At 34.0% G+C, this 20,914-nt stretch overlaps 1 protein-coding gene across 1 annotated transcript in view; it reads left to right on the top strand.

The window, feature by feature from the left end:
- CHM (CHM Rab escort protein) overlaps nucleotides 1-16,800 on the top strand; it is a 68,624-nt gene extending 51,824 nt beyond the window's left edge. Inside the window, exons 11-15 of the mRNA XM_074147715.1 lie at nucleotides 272-335; nucleotides 1,270-1,366; nucleotides 5,823-5,915; nucleotides 9,303-9,469; nucleotides 14,759-16,800. Of these exons, the coding sequence (XP_074003816.1) occupies nucleotides 272-335; nucleotides 1,270-1,366; nucleotides 5,823-5,915; nucleotides 9,303-9,469; nucleotides 14,759-14,965 (628 nt within the window). The 3' untranslated portion in view covers nucleotides 14,966-16,800. The remainder of the gene's footprint in view (nucleotides 1-271; nucleotides 336-1,269; nucleotides 1,367-5,822; nucleotides 5,916-9,302; nucleotides 9,470-14,758) is intronic.
- The last annotated feature ends 4,114 nt before the right edge of the window (nucleotides 16,801-20,914 follow it).

Raw genomic sequence — 20,914 nt, 5'->3', positions numbered from 1 at the left:
CTGAAGGATATTCAAGCTGTTTTATATAACGGCGCTGGCTCATTTATTAATCATCTGGTTTGGTCATTGAAAGTACTACATTAATGTTCCAGATGTGGTGCTACTTCAGCAACAGGCAAAATACCTAATTAACAGTCATATTAATAAAGATCATATGTATAAATAGCCTTCCCACAGTATTATGTTTAGATTGCTATTGCCAAAACTCTGAATCCAAATTGCTATTTTTTACATTTTTGTGAAATGCCATAACTGTTTTATTTAATTGTAGGCAGATCTCCAGAGCAGTGCTCATTACAGATCAGTCTGTACTAAACACAGATTCAGAGCAGCAGGTATATATCAATTTTGTATCACTTATCTCTTTATTAATTGTCTGTATTAATATTTAGCTCTTGGTAGGAATTAATTCATGCTTTTGTTTCTGCTTGAATCCAGCTTTTTAGACAGCTCTCTCTACTGATTATTCTTTAATTCATTAGTCTGTATAAAACCATTAGGAATGTTTGGGGTTTTTGTCAATGACCTGGGTTTCCCTGTTTGGTGGTTGGCACTATATTAACTAACAGTTTCTAAACTGCTGTATTTAGGGTAGTTGATTTTGCTTGTTTTTAATAAACTGTTTTTCTTAGTATTCTGTTAATTATTTATATTGTCAAACTTTGTTCAAAGTTCTTTTGGTTTTCTTAACATTTTACCATTCAGAGTTCTTATTACACACTTTCAGATCCTTCTTTTAATGTTTCTGTTTTGTCAGTCTTTGCAAACCTTGATTTTAAAGGATATTCATCTGTGTTAAGTGTTTCTTCTGTATGCATCCTGTATTCTTACAGGTTAAATAGGACCTACAAAATAAGAACATATATGACAGAGAAGTCTGTTCTTCCTAAGTCTTGCTACTGGCATCCTGCATAAAATTACTCCACTCTTTCTCACCTAACAGTGCTCTGCCCAGTGTTCAAAAAACATTTTGCAGTCTCTTGCCAGCAGTGTTTCTAAACTGTCATCCTTTTGGAAAGGATGATGGTGTGAGGTTTCTTTCTGTTCTGCTGCTGCAGACATGCCGAACGAAGGTGGACTTCCTGACTTTAGTAGAAATTCATGACTGCTCAAACTCTGCAGAGTTCATTCTGCAAATTGTTACTGATAAACCAAAAAACAAAACTGTATAAATGTCTGCAGTTGTTTTTCACCTTTACTCAGAATTGTGTTGGTTGCCTCATCCTCCATGTTACTGCTTTAACGTAAGTTGCTCTTTCGACTTGATAGGTTTCCATTTTGATGGTGCCTCCAGTGGATGTAGGAAAACCAGCAGTTTGCGTAATTGAGTTGTGTTCCTCAACTATGACATGCATGAAGGACACTTGTAAGTACAGGGTATATGTAGTCTTAACTATATCTTTCCCATTGATTCTATCAACTCTGAAACAAAAATTAAAATACGTGTGTATCACCGCTCTGCTGCACAATGACCGGGTTATTACCCAAGAAAATAGTGTGTACTGGGTATTGTTACCAGCAGATGAGTGAAATAGTCCGTTGCCTTCATGCTATACCACTTATGTGCTGTTTCATATGGCTTCATATGAAGGAATTATACCACAAGATTCTTATTGCATTCAAGTTTTTAAATTTACACGTGATATTTATTTATTTAAAATCTTACTGTGATTTTCACGGTAATATAATATATTGTTCTTTATTTCCAAACAGATCAAATGTCAAATGTTCCTTTAAAATCTTATGTGGCTAATAAGCTTTGTAGTTGCAGTCTTATTAGTACATGGACAATATTCTATTTGCTGTACAGTAATTACAAAATAGCACCACAAAGAGCTTTTTGTTCTGGCTGCTCTAATTTTTTTTTTTTTCATTAAAAAAAAAAAGTATTATAATTCTGCATTTTGTTTATTCTGCAAGATTAAGACAACTGAATATTTAGTGGAATGGCAGACAAGGTTAGTGGAGAGCTCTAGTATGTTTTGCTCCACTGTAATTAGCTAAGATTGTGCAGTCCTCAAGTCAAAATACTAAGATTTATTTTTTTTAATTTAGAAATGTTTTCTTTGTAAAGTAATTCTGCCAAGAATTTTCTCTTACTGCTATAATTAAAGAGCAAAAACTCACCCGAAGTATTCTCTTCTGAATGATTCATTTCTGAAAAAAAAGTAAGCAAAAAGCTGGGAGGTCTTAGGTAACATAGATGCATGTATTTGTGTGGTTTTTTCCTTTCTGACTACCTTTAGACCTTAAGAGAATCTTTATGCTATAGGATTCTGTGGCCCCATGAAAAATGCTACAAATTTTTGTTTTTATAAGGATAGGTTTTCAATACAAGCATCAAGTTATATTTCAAGATTATTTCTAGCAGAATGTTTTGAGGCATCTGCTCTTGTCTGTTTCTACTTTTTTTTCTTCATCAGCGTATACTGAACAATTAATAGAGTACAATTAATACAATAATAAATGTTTCCTTCAGTAGGTTTAAAAAAAATTCTGAAGCACATGAATCTGACTCGTAGCTTGTCTTTAGCTTGTCTTTTTGAAAAGGAGTACTTTAGCTGAACTATTAAATTGAAGTACCTGAAGTACACTGTATTTGGGGACTACTTATTTTCTGAAAGTTTTGGTGGAGGTGGCATTATGTCCCATTATGAGATTTGGAGGAAAGGAGTGCATTGTGATCTATTTGAAGAAAAGTTGTAAAAATTCTTTTAAGAACTTTGTTGTCGACTGCATTAGATTCTTTAATTCTAAAAATATCTAAGAAATCCCTTTTCTAGAAAGGACATCCTGGTATTTCCGTTAACAGTTTTCTGTGTGCAGAGCTTTATGACTGTTGCTGGTATTTTATGTGAACAGATGAGCAACAAAATGTTTTTATTGGGTATGTATTTTTCTTTCAAAATTCTTTTTCCAAATTATGTTAAAAAGATTACCAGTTTGGGACACTCTATGGAAGATGAATAGAACTAGAAGTTACCTGACCTAATGCTTTTAAACAAAAAATAAGTAACTGTAATAATAACCAATTTATTTTACTGTTACCTCAGCTTGTACTCAGGTCTTTGCATGTGAAGGAAGAGTGAACTAAATGATTAAGTAATTGGAAGTTATATTTCCTACTTAAACAATTTTAAAAATTGAAAATCTGTAATTTAGGAACTTAGTGCTATAAAACATATTGCTAATATTTATCCTTTTAATAGCTGATTTACTTTATTTAAGGTTTCACAAAATATATATAGCAGGAAAGTAAAACTAAAGAAGGATTGATGTTCAAGTAGATATAAATCATTAGTTTCATGAAACTTGCCGTGGTGCTGAAAAATTAAGGTTTCTGTTATTTACTTCTCTACATAAATTCTTTTAGTTTCAGAAGACAAAGTACTACATTCTGTAATGAAATTTGTCTGCATGTATTGAAATAATATAGCTGTATTTTAGGTATAGCTGAATTCTACTTATGGGACATATTTCATAATTTTTTTAAACTTTTATATCATTATCTGTAAATGGGTTTTAACCTGACTGATTTCTCCTTCAAACAATTATTTAAGATAAGTATACAAATACATCTACTCTTTGATCACACTGCATAAATGACAGGCACATAATCTGTATTGCCAGTTGAGTGGAACCAAACTCCTTCACTTGCCCTAAAAATTGAGACTGTAATGATGAAATCATGAACTAAACTCATCGTTCTTCTTGCTAGAAGAATTACTTGAAGACAAATGTTGGCAACCACTGTAACTAATGCAGTTATACCTGAGTAAATCAAATATAATCAAAATATATACTGATGACTGTGACTCATAGCCATAACCTTAAAGATAATAAAAAAGATTTTATAGAAAGTAAATGATGTGAACTTTAGTGATTTATAACTTGGTTTTCTTGAGGAAATAATAGATTGTATTACAGTGTTTAGGGTTGTAAACATTTAGATAAGGTTACAGGGAGACTTTCATTATCACCACCTGTTTTCGTTTACTTTTTTAGTACGTATTGCTTTTAGACAGAAGATTTGGGTTTGGTTAAATAAAAAATTAATGTTTGGATATATTCTGTATGGGTGCAATCCGAAAGAAGAGGAGCATGAAGGGTTAATTTTCTGGTCCTTCTGGAGTCAGTGTCAAACTTTGTGGCATAACTGAGGCCAGGAAATAATTTAAAATATGTATGATGTACTTGTAAATAATGACACGAATATAGCCAGACTTCAGAGTGAAAAAAGCATGTCATATGGATTTAAAATAACACCATAGCTATATGCTGCTATTAAATTGATCAAAAATGTACAGTAAAGAAGAAAAAATGAATGAGCTAAACTTTGTACAAAGAAATGTTAAACTTCTTCATGATTTTTCTCTGCTGATAAATTTCCAGACAGCCGCTCAGTAGCAAATGAGTGGTGAATTTATAAGAAGCTTTAAGATGAGGCTTTTAAATATCTGAATGAATGGATGTAAAATCAGGTGGGATAAAGCAGCAGAGGAGTTGGCTCTGAACCTGAATAGAGGCCAATGGAACAGAAAAGAGGTGAAGAGCTGCATCAACTGATTATCTTTTCTAAGGAGTCAGCAACTTCACTAGTTCACAAAACAGAACAAATAAAGGAATAGTATGTTCCATGAGGAATCTGTTTGTCAGCTTTATTTTCATGAAAACAAGTACACGAGGAATAAATCTAAATATCAAATCTACCTTATTCAAGCAAAATTGTGAATTTTCACAAATACAGAATTGGATTTAGTGGCATTGATTTGCCCGTGCTGTAAGGTAAATTCTGATTAATTACACAGTTCCACAAATGTGTTCTTGTGGTTCTTTTTGTCATCTTTTTTCCAATATGGGATTTCTGTACTCTGTGATTTGTTTCTGATGTGTACAGAGCACATCTTGAAATCCTTACTGGCCCACCTGACCTAATTTTACCCTTACGCAAACACAGAACTGTTTCTCTCATCCTGTAAGAAGGTGGATGAATAAACTGTTGTAGAGCTTTTTTGTTGTGTTGTACCAAGGGATTGTATATGTCATAACTTACATCACAGAACATTCTCTGATATTCAGCAGTGCTTCTCTTTAAATTCTCTCTAGTTTGTCGAAACATGACAGTGTTCCCTGTGTTCTTTATTCTCCTATGGCTGGAGAGAAATAGTTAACTGCCAGCCCACTTGAGCTGTAACTTAAAACATACATCTATTCACTTCATCTCCTGTTTACCATTTAGTACAATAAAAAAGATGGAAGTCTTGCTCAAACTTTTTACTTCAGTGGAGAAAGACAACTTCCTACTTACTGCTGTACAGCCAGACTTAATTGCCAGTAGCCAAATTTCCAAATTCCCATTCAGTCCCAATTTAGCTCTTAAAGGAGAGCTTGGATGGTATTTGTGGGTTTAGTAAGTTGTTGAACTATCGGGCTGTCAGTGCTGATAAGAGTGTTCTTGGGGTTTCTAGAGGTCATAAATGGCAAATACAATGTGTTGTCCAGGTTCTTGCTGCTGCTTTTCCTGGTATTAGTAGACACTTTTTCATAGAATTATACTCTTTGTCCGCAGTGCTGATGTTAAATTATACTTTCATCGTACTAATGTATATGGAAGAGAGAGGTAATGGAGATGTATTAGAAAATTTCTGTATGGTGTATATACACTGTATTTCCATAATACAGTATTCCTCTGGGTTGAAGGAAGTGAATTATATGAAGAGCAGTGATTTATAAAAGCCTGCTGTGCCTTTTAAAAAATTGTAAATGATATTTATATATCTGTGTATTGGTGATTGTAATGAGTTTGTATTCTCTTTTAACAGATTTAGTCCATTTAACCTGTCCATCAACTAAAACTGCTAGGGAAGATTTAGAGCCTGTTGTACAGAAGTTATTCAATCTAAATACAGAAAAAGGTAAAAATAAATAAACGGAGTATTAAGAAGTATTAAATGAAGTATATATTTTGCAAAAATATAATTTACCCGTGTACAAAAGTATCTGTTACTGAACATCTGAATCTGTCATCAGAGTCAACATATGGTGAGGTGCTACTTAGATATCAGTATTTCAAAGTAAAGGAATCAATTCTGAGAGTGAGATTGATTAGACAGATGTCAGGTTTTTTCTATTTCGTGATCTATGTTCCAAGTCTTCTTCAGCTGTAGTTTAGCTTCAATATACAAGGACCACGGCTAGAAGTGTCCAGGACCTTTTTAATTTTTCACGCATTCTTTTTCATGTAAACATATTTGCTCCTCAGCACGTCTTTCAAAGATGCAGTAATGAAATGAAGTATTTTGAATCTGTTTTTTTTACACTGTCCTGTTTTTAGTGAATTCTATCACGTTGGTATCCCTAACAAAAGATCTCAAAACCCCAAAAGTTAGTGATCTGCTGTTCTCCTCCTGTGACAGATGACCTCAGTGCTATAACCATCTTCGTTTTCTTTTGCCTTCTCTTACTTTAACAGTGTTGCTTACCCTTTTGTTACCTTCTTCAAGCACTTCCTTGTGTGCTGTTTTTAGTTTAAATTCTCTGGTTTCTGCTTTAAGCAGTGGAAGCGTAAAGTTGTTACACACTGCAGTGTTATCAGGAAGATAGATTTCCAGTCATTTCCAATAACAAACTGTTTTGCCCTAAATTAAGGAAACCTTACCCATTACTTTGATGAACTTTGACCTTGAGATGGACAATTTCACAGTTCCAGAATAAAGTAGCTGTTGACAAAGAAGTTTTTACCTAGAAAAAAATTGTCCCTTAGATAGTTGGAGGAAGTTCCACAGAAACCTTTGAAATTTAATCCTGAGATCTTTAATTTAGTCATATTTTTGGTAGATGCTCATAGAATAGTTACCACCTAGAAGATGTTGCTGTGTTCTAACCCTGGCAAACCATATTTAAATATAGCATGCTGCTACTTAAATAGAGTAGATCATAGTTCTTCTATCGGGAAACAGTTCTTAGCTGTCAGTGAAAGTGTTTATGTTCATATATATGCAAGTTAGATGTGGATGTATTTTATAATGTTTATAATTGTTTTGCTTATAATATTTGCTGTTATGCTTCATTCTTAACCTCATGAATTTTCTCCTTTAAAAAAAAAAAAAGGAAAAAAAAAAAGCAGTCTTGTATGTGGCAAATCTTTCCTTTTCCTCTCAGGGTAACCAAGAACAGTGTTTCATGAAGGATTGAGTTCAGCTTTTCACCAGTTTGTTTTTCTGTGTTCTTGTCAATTTTTACATTTTTTTTCTCTTCCTTTTAATGAAAAAAGCAAATATCTTACTGTTTTTGTTAGACAACAAAGTGTTCTTAATAGGAAATGAAATATTAAATAATACACATTCTCTTTTTTCTTTGCTTACAGGAAAGGCAATTATTTTGATATCCCAAAGATGTAAATTTTTTACTAGGTTTGTAGTATAAGAACCTTTCCAAAAAAACATGTACAATACAACTAGGGTTTGGAAATAGAAAACTTTATTAGATTGGAGAGCTGCAAACACTTCTCGTGTTGATACTTGTTAATTTAAAGCCTGCTAATTTCTAACTTTTAATATTAAACATATCTCTTAAATTTTCAAGACAGTGCCATGTGTTTCAAAGACTCAATTGATGAAGAAAAGATTAGCTTGCAATTTAGTGCCTTGTAATCATTTGGGGGGGGTTAGCATTAATCTTAATGTTTAAAGTGATCCAGTTTTGAAATGATAGATTGTTTAGAGCCTGACTGAAATTCTTCTGTAGAAACTCTGTGATCATAGGGGTCCTCAGGTGCACTGAGGCACTGAAAAGCTAGTTTTCACTGACACATAGGCCTTTTTATCATCAGGATGAGGTAGTGGTCGTATTTTAATTAAAATGTCAGAACAAATACTGTTGGAGTTATTGAAAATGAATCACCAGATAAAGTGAGCACTGGGCCATGGCAGGTCAAAGAGGCAAAGTCACCTGGAGAAGAGGACTCCATTCATTTTCCTGCCTAAATGAGGAAGAAGTAACTTTTATGAGCAATGTGAACTTTTAAATATATTAAAGAGCATCTTGCGCTGTATTAAGGCTCAGACTTTCACAGGCTGATGAATTTAATTTATATTTCAAACTGTTCAGTATGGTTAGCACCTATTTTTTTTAAAGTATTTGACAGTTATAAAAAGATACTGATGGAATAGCATAGATTTATCTCTTTTTTTTTCCAATTCAACTGCTTTAAAATACTGTTTTGAATGCCATTGTTATCTAGAAGTTTCTTCCTTGGAAGGAAGTAAATCTCACAAGGTCTTTTACAAGCTTCATTTGTTAAAGACGAGGTAAAATACCGAAAAGGGGATAGCAAATATGCCAAACAAATAGTATCTATTAAGCTAAGAATCTGTGTTGTGTATTCCTCCATTGCATTCTGCACTGTTAAAAAGTGACCTTCATATTCCCAGAGGTTTTCTCCCTGTGCCAGGAGGAGGTTATGTAAGTGTGCAAAGTAACTGCAAGAAGGTACAGATGATGAACAAGCACGACATAGTTTATGATCATTTTGTATTTGTAATGAGTATTGTAGCACAGTACAAGTCCTCAGTAAGCATAGGTAAATATAAATTAATAATTTATTTTCTTTTAGCAGTATTTCCACAGTTTAGAGATTCTACATACTCCATATCACACATCTCAAGTAGAGAGTTTTGATAATTCTTTATTGTCAGTTTATTTGGGGGGTAGGTGGGTTATTCTTTGTGAATTTTTATTTAAAATTTTTTTTATTTAATCCGTGAGCATGAGTTAGTCTCCTTAGATTGGCTTGAAGACACTCAACCTTAAAGCACACAAAGGTCTGTTATGAGAATAGTTCTCATACAGAAATAAACTATAAAATGAGTGGAGGAAAAAGTATACATCAAAAATATCTTTGCATGTGGAATACAATAGCTTCAAGTTGGCACAGCCTGTGAAGGTCTTGTTCAGACTGTCATACGCTCATGGAGTTTATCTAGAGTAAACTAGATACCATGAGGTGGAAAGGCCTTAAATTTAGACCAGGTTTCTTGGTTGTATGCTTTTAGGTGATAAGTGGTTGTTACATGACTTAATGTGTACAGAATAATTAGGGTTTACATACGTATGATCGTAAAGGAAAAGTACAATGAAAGAGTAGCTCAGAAAAGAAAAAGTTAAATGAATTGGCTTTTTAAAGAAAAAAAATATTACAGTAGTTCCATGTTAATAAATTGACTTTTAGTATGCTAGGTTACGTATTTCCCTTATTACACGTGAACATTCATTACTGGAAACACTTTTTTTTGTCTTTTCAGAGACTGAAAATGAAGAACTGGAAAAACCTAGAGTCCTCTGGGCAGTCTACTTCAACATGAGAGATTCTTCAGGAATCGACAGAAATTCATATGTTGGCTTACCCTCAAATGTTTATGTCTGTTCTGGACCAGACCCTGCTTTGGGAAATGACTGTGCTGTCAAACAGGTTGGGCAGATCAGTTTTTTCAGTTGTAGAACTTCAATTTTAAAGACCTGAGGAAGTCCAATACAGTCTACTTTTGTTCTGGGTTATTCTGCCTTATGCTAGATAGTTAGTACTAATGCAGATATAAAGCTTCACAGCTAGACAGAAAAAATCTTACTTAATGAGCAAAGTAAATGTCAGTGGGATTGAGAACTGAGGAAACTTGAGGAAAGATCAGTTGATACAGTAACATTAGGAATTCAGATAGTTCATCTGAACAGGTAGAGCGAACCTAGAAGGGTACCTGAAGATGATCTTGGTAGAATGGTTACTTGCTGTTATACTGTGGAAAGGAAGAACTGTCAAATAATTCAGAAATATAGATGGTAACTCCCCAAAATATGTAGTCTTTCACCTGTAAGTAGTAGTAGTAGAGAAGCAGTACAAATCAAAGGTCAGAAAAGCCTATCTACAGCTCAAGTTGAAAGGATCATCAAAGAAGTTTAATACCTGCAGGACATAGTCACAAACCTAAAACCTGTTGGGGAAAAAAATGTTACTAATCTGTTACCTTAAACTGTCTGTCTCAGTTTACCATCTCTTTGCCTTAGTATCACTGTACTAAAAAATTACAGAGTAATTGTGTCTCCGAAGGAGTTGAGGGGAATGTCATTCTGTTTGTGACCTTGAGATAGTATTTGGCACAAAATCACACTCAGTTCTGATTTTTAGTTCTCAGTATTTGGGTGTCTACATATCTAGTTCCTGCTAACTAGAATCTTGAACTGCGAGCTACTTGCATCTTGCCCAGTAGTAGGCACGCCATGCCAGTACTCAATTTAAGACAAACTACTAGTGCTTTGAAATTGCAGGTGAAGAGAGAAAGTTCCCTAAACAAAACCAGGTAGATGGAGAGGTCGTGAAATAGGCAGAATATGCAGGGACATCAGGTCTTCAAGGGTAGGTATGGAAATGCACAAAGAACTTCATATGAAGCTCTCATTATGCCTTCCCCACTGTGAGTGAACAGAAGACAACAAGATCTTCACGACTCGTTCAACGAAAGACAGCTACAGGAATACTTCTTGGCTCTTCCATTCAGAGATCCAGCTTGCTAAGGAAGGTGCAAGTTCCTAGTGTGAGAAACGCACTCACTAGGCAAATCTACCACAGCAGTCTCTGTGGTGTCAGGGTGCTTTCAGGGCTTCATGTGAGAACACTTTTACGTCTTTGTAGGATTATCTGGCAGTAGGCATTTTTAAAGCTGTTTTTTAATGGCCATGTTCAGAGAATGTGCAGGCCATCTTCTAAGCAGTTGCAGGATATTTTTATGGCTAAGTCATAAACCTCTTAAAAAGAAGATTTTAAAGTGGAAAGGTTGACATAGCCTGAACTGTAGGGTCAGAACAGTATAATTAAGGGCTAATAGTACCCTTCATTTTACTTTACAAGGCAATAATTTGCCTCCTAAAAGGATAAAGAATTGTAAAGACAAAAAAAAATGCAAGACAATTATTATGGTAGCAGTTTTAAATTGTAAATGAACTCTTTTCTAGATGAGATTTTTTAACTGTTATTTAAAACAGTGCAAGTTAGAAGCTGTTTAAATACACTTAAAAACCAGACTATTTCTAATCATGATAGCCACCTTTTCTAGCAGTCAGCTTTGTCTTACCTTAAGAGCTCTTTTTTTAACCGATGAATAGTGGTGTCAAGCTGTGCTTAAATATTCTAGGTACTGTAGTTAGCCTTTGTGTTAAATCTGTTGACCATTAGTGAGACAGATGTTAAGCAAGTAGAGGAGAAACAATCAAGAGCCCAAAACACTGCCTTTCAGAAAAAGTAGGTAGAAGCTAAATTTTCTTGAACGTGTTTTAAATTTTGAAACAAATGGTCACTAGTTAGAGTGAAGAATATTTTAGTGTAAACATGTTTATAATTAAAAGTCATTAATAGCGAAAAAAGTGAGGAGCTTATATGAGAACTAAGTGAAGAATAGCCTTAAGATAAAGAAGAACTCGCAGATAGAATACACCCTTCCCATCCTTCATGCAGGTACCTTCTAGACGAGAGGAGAAGGGAAACACATGTAAGTTGGTGTGCCTTCTACCCCCAAATCACTTTCATCTTCTAGCAATGGGATGGAAATCTCCAAACATGAAATATTTACTCATGAATCTGAACGCTTTGAAAAACAAGTGTAAAACCACATTGTGTATAAGTCTTGGAGATAGCTTGGAGAATTGAATCTAATTTCTCTAATCAGTTCTGTGTTTACTGTTTTAATGATAATTCCCATGATCTATGTTTTCATTACCATCTGTATTACTATATGTCATGCTGTTTGATGGTATTGATGACACATTATTTAGAAGGCAACACCACAGATTTTACAGACAGTTATCCATCTACAGCTCAGTATACAACTTACTTCATTTTTAGTTTATATTCCTAGTATAATACTGAATTAATTTTGATGTCTGCATTTACTTGCCCCAAGGATAGGCTAAGTAAAATGTAAAGAGCCATTTATGATTCCTTCAAATTCTGTATGTATGGATCCAGTAAAGCATCTGGCTTCCAGTTTTCTATTTTTTCACTGCTACAACCTGACGTGAATTTTCATGTTCTAAAGTAGCATGTTCCCTGAAGTGTTTCAGATTTCTGAGGAATCTTCATATGCATAAGAGGAAGCACCAAAATTGTCAGGCCAATATTTTCCCTTTAACTTGTTTACTTTTTTTTCTCTATCTGGAAGGATTTCAGAGTTATTCAAGTGTGTGTATTTCAAACTACTTTTAGTTTGGTAGTGTTCTTCGTAAAAGTTGCTATGAAAGCCCACACAGCTTGCCTACGTGCCATCAAGGTGGGTAGTTGGGATACAGTAAAACAGTAACAAAACATAGTTTTATTCAACTTCAAACAGAATAACAGTTATTAAATTAAAGTATCTATGCAAGTGCTTTACATGCTTATGTCTTAATGTTTAATTCAAACGTACACGCTTGAAAGCTGGTACACTTTACTAAATATTGAAGGAAGTATTTACTAACTGAATTAGTTACAGTAAGTATCAAAGTGTTATAATAAAGGAGCTCTTAAATTATTACTGGTTATTCTGCATGAATTCAGCTGGGTAAGGTTAACTTAAAAAATTGGTAGACCTGAAAGCACTCTATACCATTCAATTGTTCAATTATAATCAATGTCATGATGTCCTACATAACATACTGAGACTTTCTTTCCATGTTCAACCGCATCATTATTTGACCATTTTTGGAGTGGATATTCACCAACTAATTGGAGACTGAATAATTGTTGAGAACTGCATAGGAAGTGTTTGTCTGCTCTAGTTCATCGTATATTTAGTGCGAAATATGACACTTTAATATAAATATAATAATAGTTGAAGTATATTTCTGGAGTTTCAGGACAAGTGCAGACTTGAAATAAAAAGTCTTTCTCTTACCTTCAAAAACCTTGTTTTCTAATCTTTTTATATCATATTTGTACATCCTTGCCCTCCTGAATTTTTTTAAGTTACAAAGGTTTTAAGTTACAAAACCATGTTTTTGAAGAAGAGAACAGATTTTTATATATATATATGTATTTATATACTAATGTAAGTAGCTTAAAACAGTTTTAAATGGGTACGGAAGAGTGAAATTTAGGAAGCAGAATGAAAAATTAAATTGAACTAAGAGTAGACAGGGTCATTTAAGCAGTTAATAATGGAGTCCTGCATCCACGTGCTGGTGATACAAATCCACTGCTGGTGGGCAGTGAAGTTTATCACAGAAAGCTGTTTGGTACATGCTCAATGATGTATTAATCTGAAAACAATTCCCTCTTGTCCAGGAATCCACATCATGTAATCAGCCTTTGCAGTTGGCATTAACTGACCATACTGTCAGCTTTTTCAGTGCAGTGTCTGGTAGCAGTATGAATGTAAAGATTAAATGCATTCTTGCCTGTGTGGGAGCTCTCATCACAGGTCGTCTTTAGGGCATAGTTTACTAAATAGACAAAATTGAGAGGCAATATTCCTTTGCCTTTTTAGAAACCCAAAACTCACCAGAACTGTGATCTGCGTCAGTTGTCTCCATTTGCCTTAGAAGCTTAAGGACTTGGAAAAGCAAACCTTTATGGAAATGTGAAGTGCATGTTGATTCAGTAAATAAATTCCTGAGTGTCTCTAACTTTTTTTTTTCTTTTTTTTAAGATCAGCTCATAGGTAGATTATTTGCACAAGAACATGTAGAACTATTTAACACTAGTTAACAAAGCTCCTTGCATTCATGTGTTTTTTAAAGGATTTTTGGCCTCCTTTGTTTTTATAAAATATCTGGTCCTCAAGAATTCTAAGATCATATTATTTTGGTTCTTTTTCTCCCAGATTTTGTAGTTACATGCGGTACCTTGCAATAACAACTACCCTGATGTTGTTAAGAACACGTTTCTTTTTAATGTCTTTCATTGCAATGGTCACAAAACTTGACTTTTTGTGTGTACTTAATTTCTAAACCTCGATGGCATGAAGAGTAAGTGGTATTGTAAATTAAATCCTTGAGCTGTATCTTAAGAGTTAACTGTCTTTTTATGTAAATAAAAGTTGCTTATACAGTTCTTTTCAGAAAGACACAATTTGTGCACATAACTGTATGCACATATATGCACATGCAATACATTGAAATGGTAGAAATTTTTTTTTAATAAGTAATAAATGTATCATATACATATATGCATGTATTTTTCATGCTAATATTCCATTGAATGTGCATAGTTCTCAGTTGAGCTATCTGTGAGCTGTTCAGAAAAAGAGAACTGGAAATCTTTTTTGTAGCTGTTAAATTTAAGAAGGGATCCTGTGTAGATACGATGTTGATCGTACACATTAACAATTTCCTGGCTTTGCTTGTAATGTGAAATGGATTCTTCTCCCTGAAAAGAGGCAAGATCTTTCCCATGATTTGCATTTAACTGCAGCTAAGGGTATTTTTATAGTGGAAAACATTATTTTGCTTGCAAAAAATCAACTTTGTTGTTCTTAGTACAATGTAGAATAACCAGGATTTTTTAAAAAGCCCTATGCTCTGACTTTCCTATTAGAACAATGTAAAAGGATAGAGTGCTTTTTCTTTTTTGAGGACTGCAAGAAGATGTGGATTTCCCATGTGCTTACACACTGTCACACTATTAAATCACTATTTATTTGAAAGAACAGAGGTTAATGTTAAATTTCCGTAAGATATTGCTGCAAGGTATTACATTTCAAAGTAAAGTTTATTTTATGCTTTTTTTTCTGAATAGGCTGAGACTATTTTCCAAGAAATGTTTCCTACAGAGGAATTTTGCCCACCACCACCAAATCCAGAAGATATTATTTATGATGAAGATGAGATTGCACCAGAAGACACTGGATTCGGTAATTCACCAGAGACAAAACCTGAATCCTCAAGTGAGGAAAGCAGTAGCAGAGGGACTACTGCTGTTAAGAAAGAAGATAATGAAAAATGAATAGGACTGTCCCCAACCTAAAATGTAAGGGAGGAAGGGTAAGAAAAACAAGTTTAAAAAACCCATAGCCATATTTGCAATTGCATTATTTTCTTTAGCTTGAATAATCTTTCTTTGTCAAATAGTTTCATTGATAGCTGAGACATAGGCCCATGAGATCCAGGGGTGTTTGTAGCTGAACAAAAGATACAGAACAAAGCACTGAATTTAAAATGCTTAAATAGGATTCGTGATTTGTTGAGAGGGTTTGGTTTTGTTTTACATCTTGGAAGGAATCCTCCATCTTTTAAACAGGCAACAAGTGGAAGCTAATCAAAAGAAAAAACGTGCAAGTTTGCTTACCTGTCAGAACATGATCTTCTGATACAAGTTCTCAGAGTTCTACTAAACCCCATTGAATCTGTGCTAATTAAACAGTTGAAGGTGAGCTTCACAATCTGTCCTTGAAAGTGGTTTTATGAATGGAACGTAAAGGCAATAATATTGACAGTTTTGGAGTGGCTTTAGAATATATAGTAAATGCCATGTTTAATTTGTATAATGAAAAATTTCTTGTATGGTTTTGAAACTGATTCTGTAATTTAGAAACAAATATAATCCAATAGATGTTCCTCACATGAAACTATTTTACATTCAATTTTTAAAAATAAAATCTAATAGATCATACATTTTCACTAGTGACTTAATTTACTGTAGTCAGTAAAATAGCACAATTTAAATCTAATGCTAGATTTCCCCCAAAAAATTTAAAATCATAAATGGAGCATACCTCTTGTTAGTTGCAGCGTTTGGGCCTTTAATAAGCCAGTAGTTAATTTTTGAAGTATAGTGTCTGAGAAGTTTAGATAATCATTAATTAAGGTTTTTTGAAGTGGGGAGAAGGTTCAACTGATAATTCCAAAGGTTTGTATTGATCCCAGTTAATAAGCTTAAAATTAGTGTGATAGTTGTAAATTATGCATTTTGTAATGATAAATCATAAAGCATTTATACAGTAAAATTTATTGAAGTATTTATAAGCCTGATTTGTATGAAAAATTACAAAATGAGAAGGCTCTGTAAATGACCGTGATAAACTTGCACTTCTGAACAGTGCTTGAAATTAGATATTCAGATGATGAAAAACATTTAGTATTTACTTAAAGTATACACCCAATAGTAGTATATAGAGATCAGTGAATTTTGATGAATCAGAGTTTAAACTTCTACATGAACTTATATATTGTTCTAGCAGTGCTTAAATGGTGTACGTAAATAAAAATTGCCATCAAATAATGAATATTCAGCACTGCCTGAACTTGACACATTCAGGCTTTTGTACAGTTTCTTCGTGCATGTGCCTGCCTTTAAAATGGCTTCATGCCATAAAGGTTAATTTATTTATTTTTTTACAGCATAATTGAAACGCTTAGCTTCACTTTCTCTTGTATTATAATACATTGTCCAATTTGCATTTCGAAAACCATTTTTTTGTGTTTACCTTCTTTGTTTATTGGATAGGTACCATTGTCTGCATAATCCCAAAGTCCTCAGAAAAACTGTGTGGTTGAAATGTTTCCAGTGTTAAACAACAGTTATCTTTGGATGCTTGTGATTGAGCAGTTATTTATATATAGTAATAAGCAACTGCCTCTTCATTTAGCTGTAAATTTTATGTGTATTGGAAAGCATGAGTACGTGGTAATTGTATTTAACATCTACAGATCTGTAAAAGAAGTAAGTGGAGGACCTAGTCCCTGTTTGTCTTTTAGTAATAGGGATCATAGTTGAATTTTTCATCTTCCATGTTTACAAGGAAATCGTTTGATGAAAATTAAAGGTTTGCTTGCAAGTGCATTTTTCTGTGTTTTCTTTCAATTATGCAAGAGAAGGAGTACATTTGTTAGCTGAGATTTCCTGATTATTGTTGTCTACTTTCATCGTGTTGACATCTGTAATAAGATTGAAGCTTACATGTATGGCAGTACGTTTATATAAGTTAGCAAGTTTATATAAAGTAGCATCTTTGTGCTTTGTGTCCATGGGAAGCAAAGTTTGGAAATACTGCAAATTTGATTTTAGATAAGATAGAATAATCTACAAGTTGTAGGCTATGACTTTACACTACATTGATTGCTTAAAAACTGTTTTCATGTCTCATTCATATGGTGAATGGAAACATAAAATGTTTTTCCTATGGTACTTGGGTACCCAATAGCTCACTTGCAAAAGTGGTAGATAAGACTGTTGATCTTTGTATTTTACAGAAATCATGCACTGAACTGCATTTTGTTCTTGCTTTAAATGATTTATGCATACAAAGTGAAGGTTCGGCTTATTTGAAGTAGTTTTTAAGGCTTGTCATACAGGATGTATTCAAAAGATAACATGACTTTTTAAAAACTGGCAATTTATCTGTAGGATTATTAATAAATCAAGTTAAAGAAAGATAAGGTTAATTGAATTTTTAAACAAGTAGCTGTATTATCCTTCAAGCACCTTGGAGCTCATACAATATTCACACCTTTTTTTTTCTAAGGAGTGCTTTGATATGTTTGAATTCCTTTTTTAATGCGTACTTTCTTTTTAACTTGGTTAATTGGATTAACCCTTAATATCCAAACAGTCAATTCTATGTCACTTTCCCTTCTGCTGTTGTATTGCCTTATCTGTATGACTGCAATTAGTTACTGTTCCTTTGCAAGTATTTTCAGCCATGAAGCTGCTACGTCTGCTTTTTCTGGTAATGATGATGCTTAGGGCCATTTGACAGGTAATCATTAGAACTTAGATCCTTGCAGACTATGGGGTCTTTTCTCCTATCATTGCAGGGGGATTTATGTAGGTAACTCCTATTAATGTTAATGGGACTTGCATGTGTAAATCCTCCTTGCATCAATGGGAAAATTGACCCCTGAAAAAAAAAAACTTCATGTTAGACTTGCTGATTCAGAAACGTCCAGGCACTGTCAGCTCCGGTGTGCAAATGTGATGGAGCACATGCTTTGTGCGGTTACACTGAAATGCTCTGAAGAGGACTTGGGGAACTTTCAGGGGGTTTGTCTTTTATATTGTATTTTATATTTTTGATACACTTCCAAATCTTGTCAGAGTTCCTCTCACATTCTCTTTATGTAGCTATCCATTTCACTTTCTGTATTCAGGAGGTTGCATGGCTCCTTTTGCTTCAGCTCTCACTGTATTCTAGGCTCCTCTCTCTCCCCTCCAAATCTTTTTAATTAGCGGTGTGAGTTGCAACATCTTAATTTCAAGAACAGTTTGCTAGTAATGTATTGATTAATGACAAGTCAGAAGTATTAAAATACTGTTTTCACACAATAAGAGATTAGGTCTATAATTTAAAATGTTGCAAGAGTAAAATCAATTTCCTCAACACTTTTCCAGGTTGGGAATGGGAGAACATGTGAACTACCCACTTTCCTCAGGTGGTGGAAAAAAGAAAGAGAGACAAACAGATAGAAATAGCTAAAGCAGGATTGTTGTAGTGGGAGCATTAAATGGGGGCTGTTTGTCATAACCTTCATGCTTTGAGATCAACTGAGTCTTGTACTTTTATTTCCCCTTCTGCTATGTGAAATTCCTACAACATTTCTATAGTTTATGGACTCTGGAGAAAAAATTATGTATGTGTGTTTTCAAATGAGGCAACAACAATTAACCAAGAATGGAATAACATATAAATGGAGCAATACCTGGCACATGCACTGAGGACTTGGCAATACAAATTATTTTTTTGTTTATCTGTGGACATGTTTATCCAGTCTTTATTGTGTATTTTGTTGCTCAGTCAGTTACTACTGTAGATCTTTCATGTAATCCTCTGCAGTACATTTTAGATTTTTACTTATCTGACAATTTGATATCAGTAGCAAATTTTATCACTGCTTTTCTTAACATGATTTATAAAATTATTCTGCAGCACAGGTTTGAGATGATTCCTACTTTTTTGCTAGCTGCCAGTCAATAGTAGCATCCTTTTACCTCTCATGGTTAGGGTTGATGTTTTTAAGAGTCTTTGAAGGGCCTTGTCAGAAGTTTCAGGGAAGGCTAGCATCATTATAATCTGGATAGTCCATATCCATCAAATTAGACTCCTCAAAAATTGTTGTAGATTTGTGAGACACAGCTTTTCTCTATGAAAGCCTTGTTAAGTCATCCCCAATGTTATGCCTGTTCATATCTACTAATTCTTTCTTTATGATAGTTTTTATCAATTTTCCTGCCATGGAAAGTAGATTTCATTCAGTCATAACCATAAAGCAGCTCCCTTGAAAAACAACAAATGCTCCCTTAAGGAAAAGAAAAGTTTCAAGTCATCCCCTTAAAAAGTAAAAATTCTGGTATCAGAACCACCTGAAACTGCTGCAAAGATCTCTCCTAGCTTTTCTGCTGTAATGAATGTTCTCTTCACCCGTTAATTATCCATACACTCTGCAGATTCTGGTGGGTTATCTGCTGTTGATGCCCTTTTTTATTTTTCCTTAGGATTCTGTGACTGCAGTTAATGCAGTTGCTAATTTTCCAATTATGGGAGCAAGTTACTGAGATCACATCATAAAACTTAGTTGATTTGTGTGTGTGTATACAATTCTTAACAGATTTTTTTTCAAATAGTATTAATTAGTTTTGTGTGTATGTATATCTTATGACAAAATGGGTAACTCATAAAAGTTCATAATTCATGACAAAATTGTTAATTCATAACAGTCTATTATTTAAACTTTTGCAGAAATCAACCACTATAGAATGTCCAAAAGTTAGAACTACCTGCTATTATACCAAAACTGTCAAAAATATGCGGGAGAGTTGTGGCAGGGCAGTTGCTTGCGTTCCGTGGGTAAGTAGTAACGCCAGGTACCTTTGGTAAGATGTAGTAGTTGTGACACTGGAAGTTTGGAACATTGATATAAAATGTTCATTTATTGCAAACCAATTTAATAGTAAGATTGCTTCAATAATCAGAGGGAAATCTTAGCTTAGGTGTGTATGTTTTCAAGAATAATTTTATTAATGTGATAAAAAGTTACCATAGAAGGATACTTTCAGCTGTAGAGGTAAGTAGTAGGAGACGGTTAGCCATGTGGAATTCACGTCATCAGCCTCTTACCTGGCAAGAAAATTGCTTTTGGTGAAAATAGGGCTTATTAGCAATTCCACCATTATGTTTATTTACAGGCTGCCAGTTCCTGTTTATAAGAGTGACTGGTTCTTCAAAATCTGGATGGGGAGCCAGGCAGGAATGTTGTAAATCTGAATGACATTTGAGATTTAGAAAGTTGACAGTGAAGTCTCAGGAAGATGCAGTTGTTGACTGCATGGGAGTTCTGATCAGAAGAGACTTTAATAGAAAATACTCTTCCTGTCGCAATTCTAACAGACAATATATTTTACACTACTTGCATATTTTGACAAAAAAGATGGAAGGTATCAACCTGAGTGTATATTAAGCCCTAGATGTATTTGAGTAAACAATGGTTGCGTAGACAGTGGTTGACTCCCAGTGTATATAATGCTGCTCAAGTGGCAGTTTTATGTAGGTGTCTTCTCAGTCTTGGGGAAAAGCTTCTTTGAGAGTGTCACAAGTTTTATAACTGACCAGTATACTGAATTCAGCAGTGTATTTCTTCACCTTATTTTGGTTTTTCCTGTTACCTATCTGAACTATTTTACTCAGAAAGATTAAGGCATCAGGTAGAACTAAAATACTTTCTTAGTGACAGTCTATAATCTTTTGATTACCATAAGAGGCATGGTGCAAGGAGGTTGTGCTGTTAATACAGATAATGTTGATTTTTAGAAAATCTCAGAACATCGACATTTTTAGATAAAGATTTTTAGGATCTCATACTTCCTTCTGAAGTGCCACCCTGTATTTCAGGATATGTTTGGGTCTCTGAGAAGGCTTTAGTGCTGTTCCTCCATTCTGTATGGTTAAGTCTTCAGTAAGTG

Source organism: Numenius arquata, chromosome 5, assembly GCF_964106895.1.
Source record: "Numenius arquata chromosome 5, bNumArq3.hap1.1, whole genome shotgun sequence".
Taxonomy (NCBI): domain Eukaryota; kingdom Metazoa; phylum Chordata; class Aves; order Charadriiformes; family Scolopacidae; genus Numenius; species Numenius arquata.
This window is presented reverse-complemented; position numbering and strand designations above follow the sequence as displayed.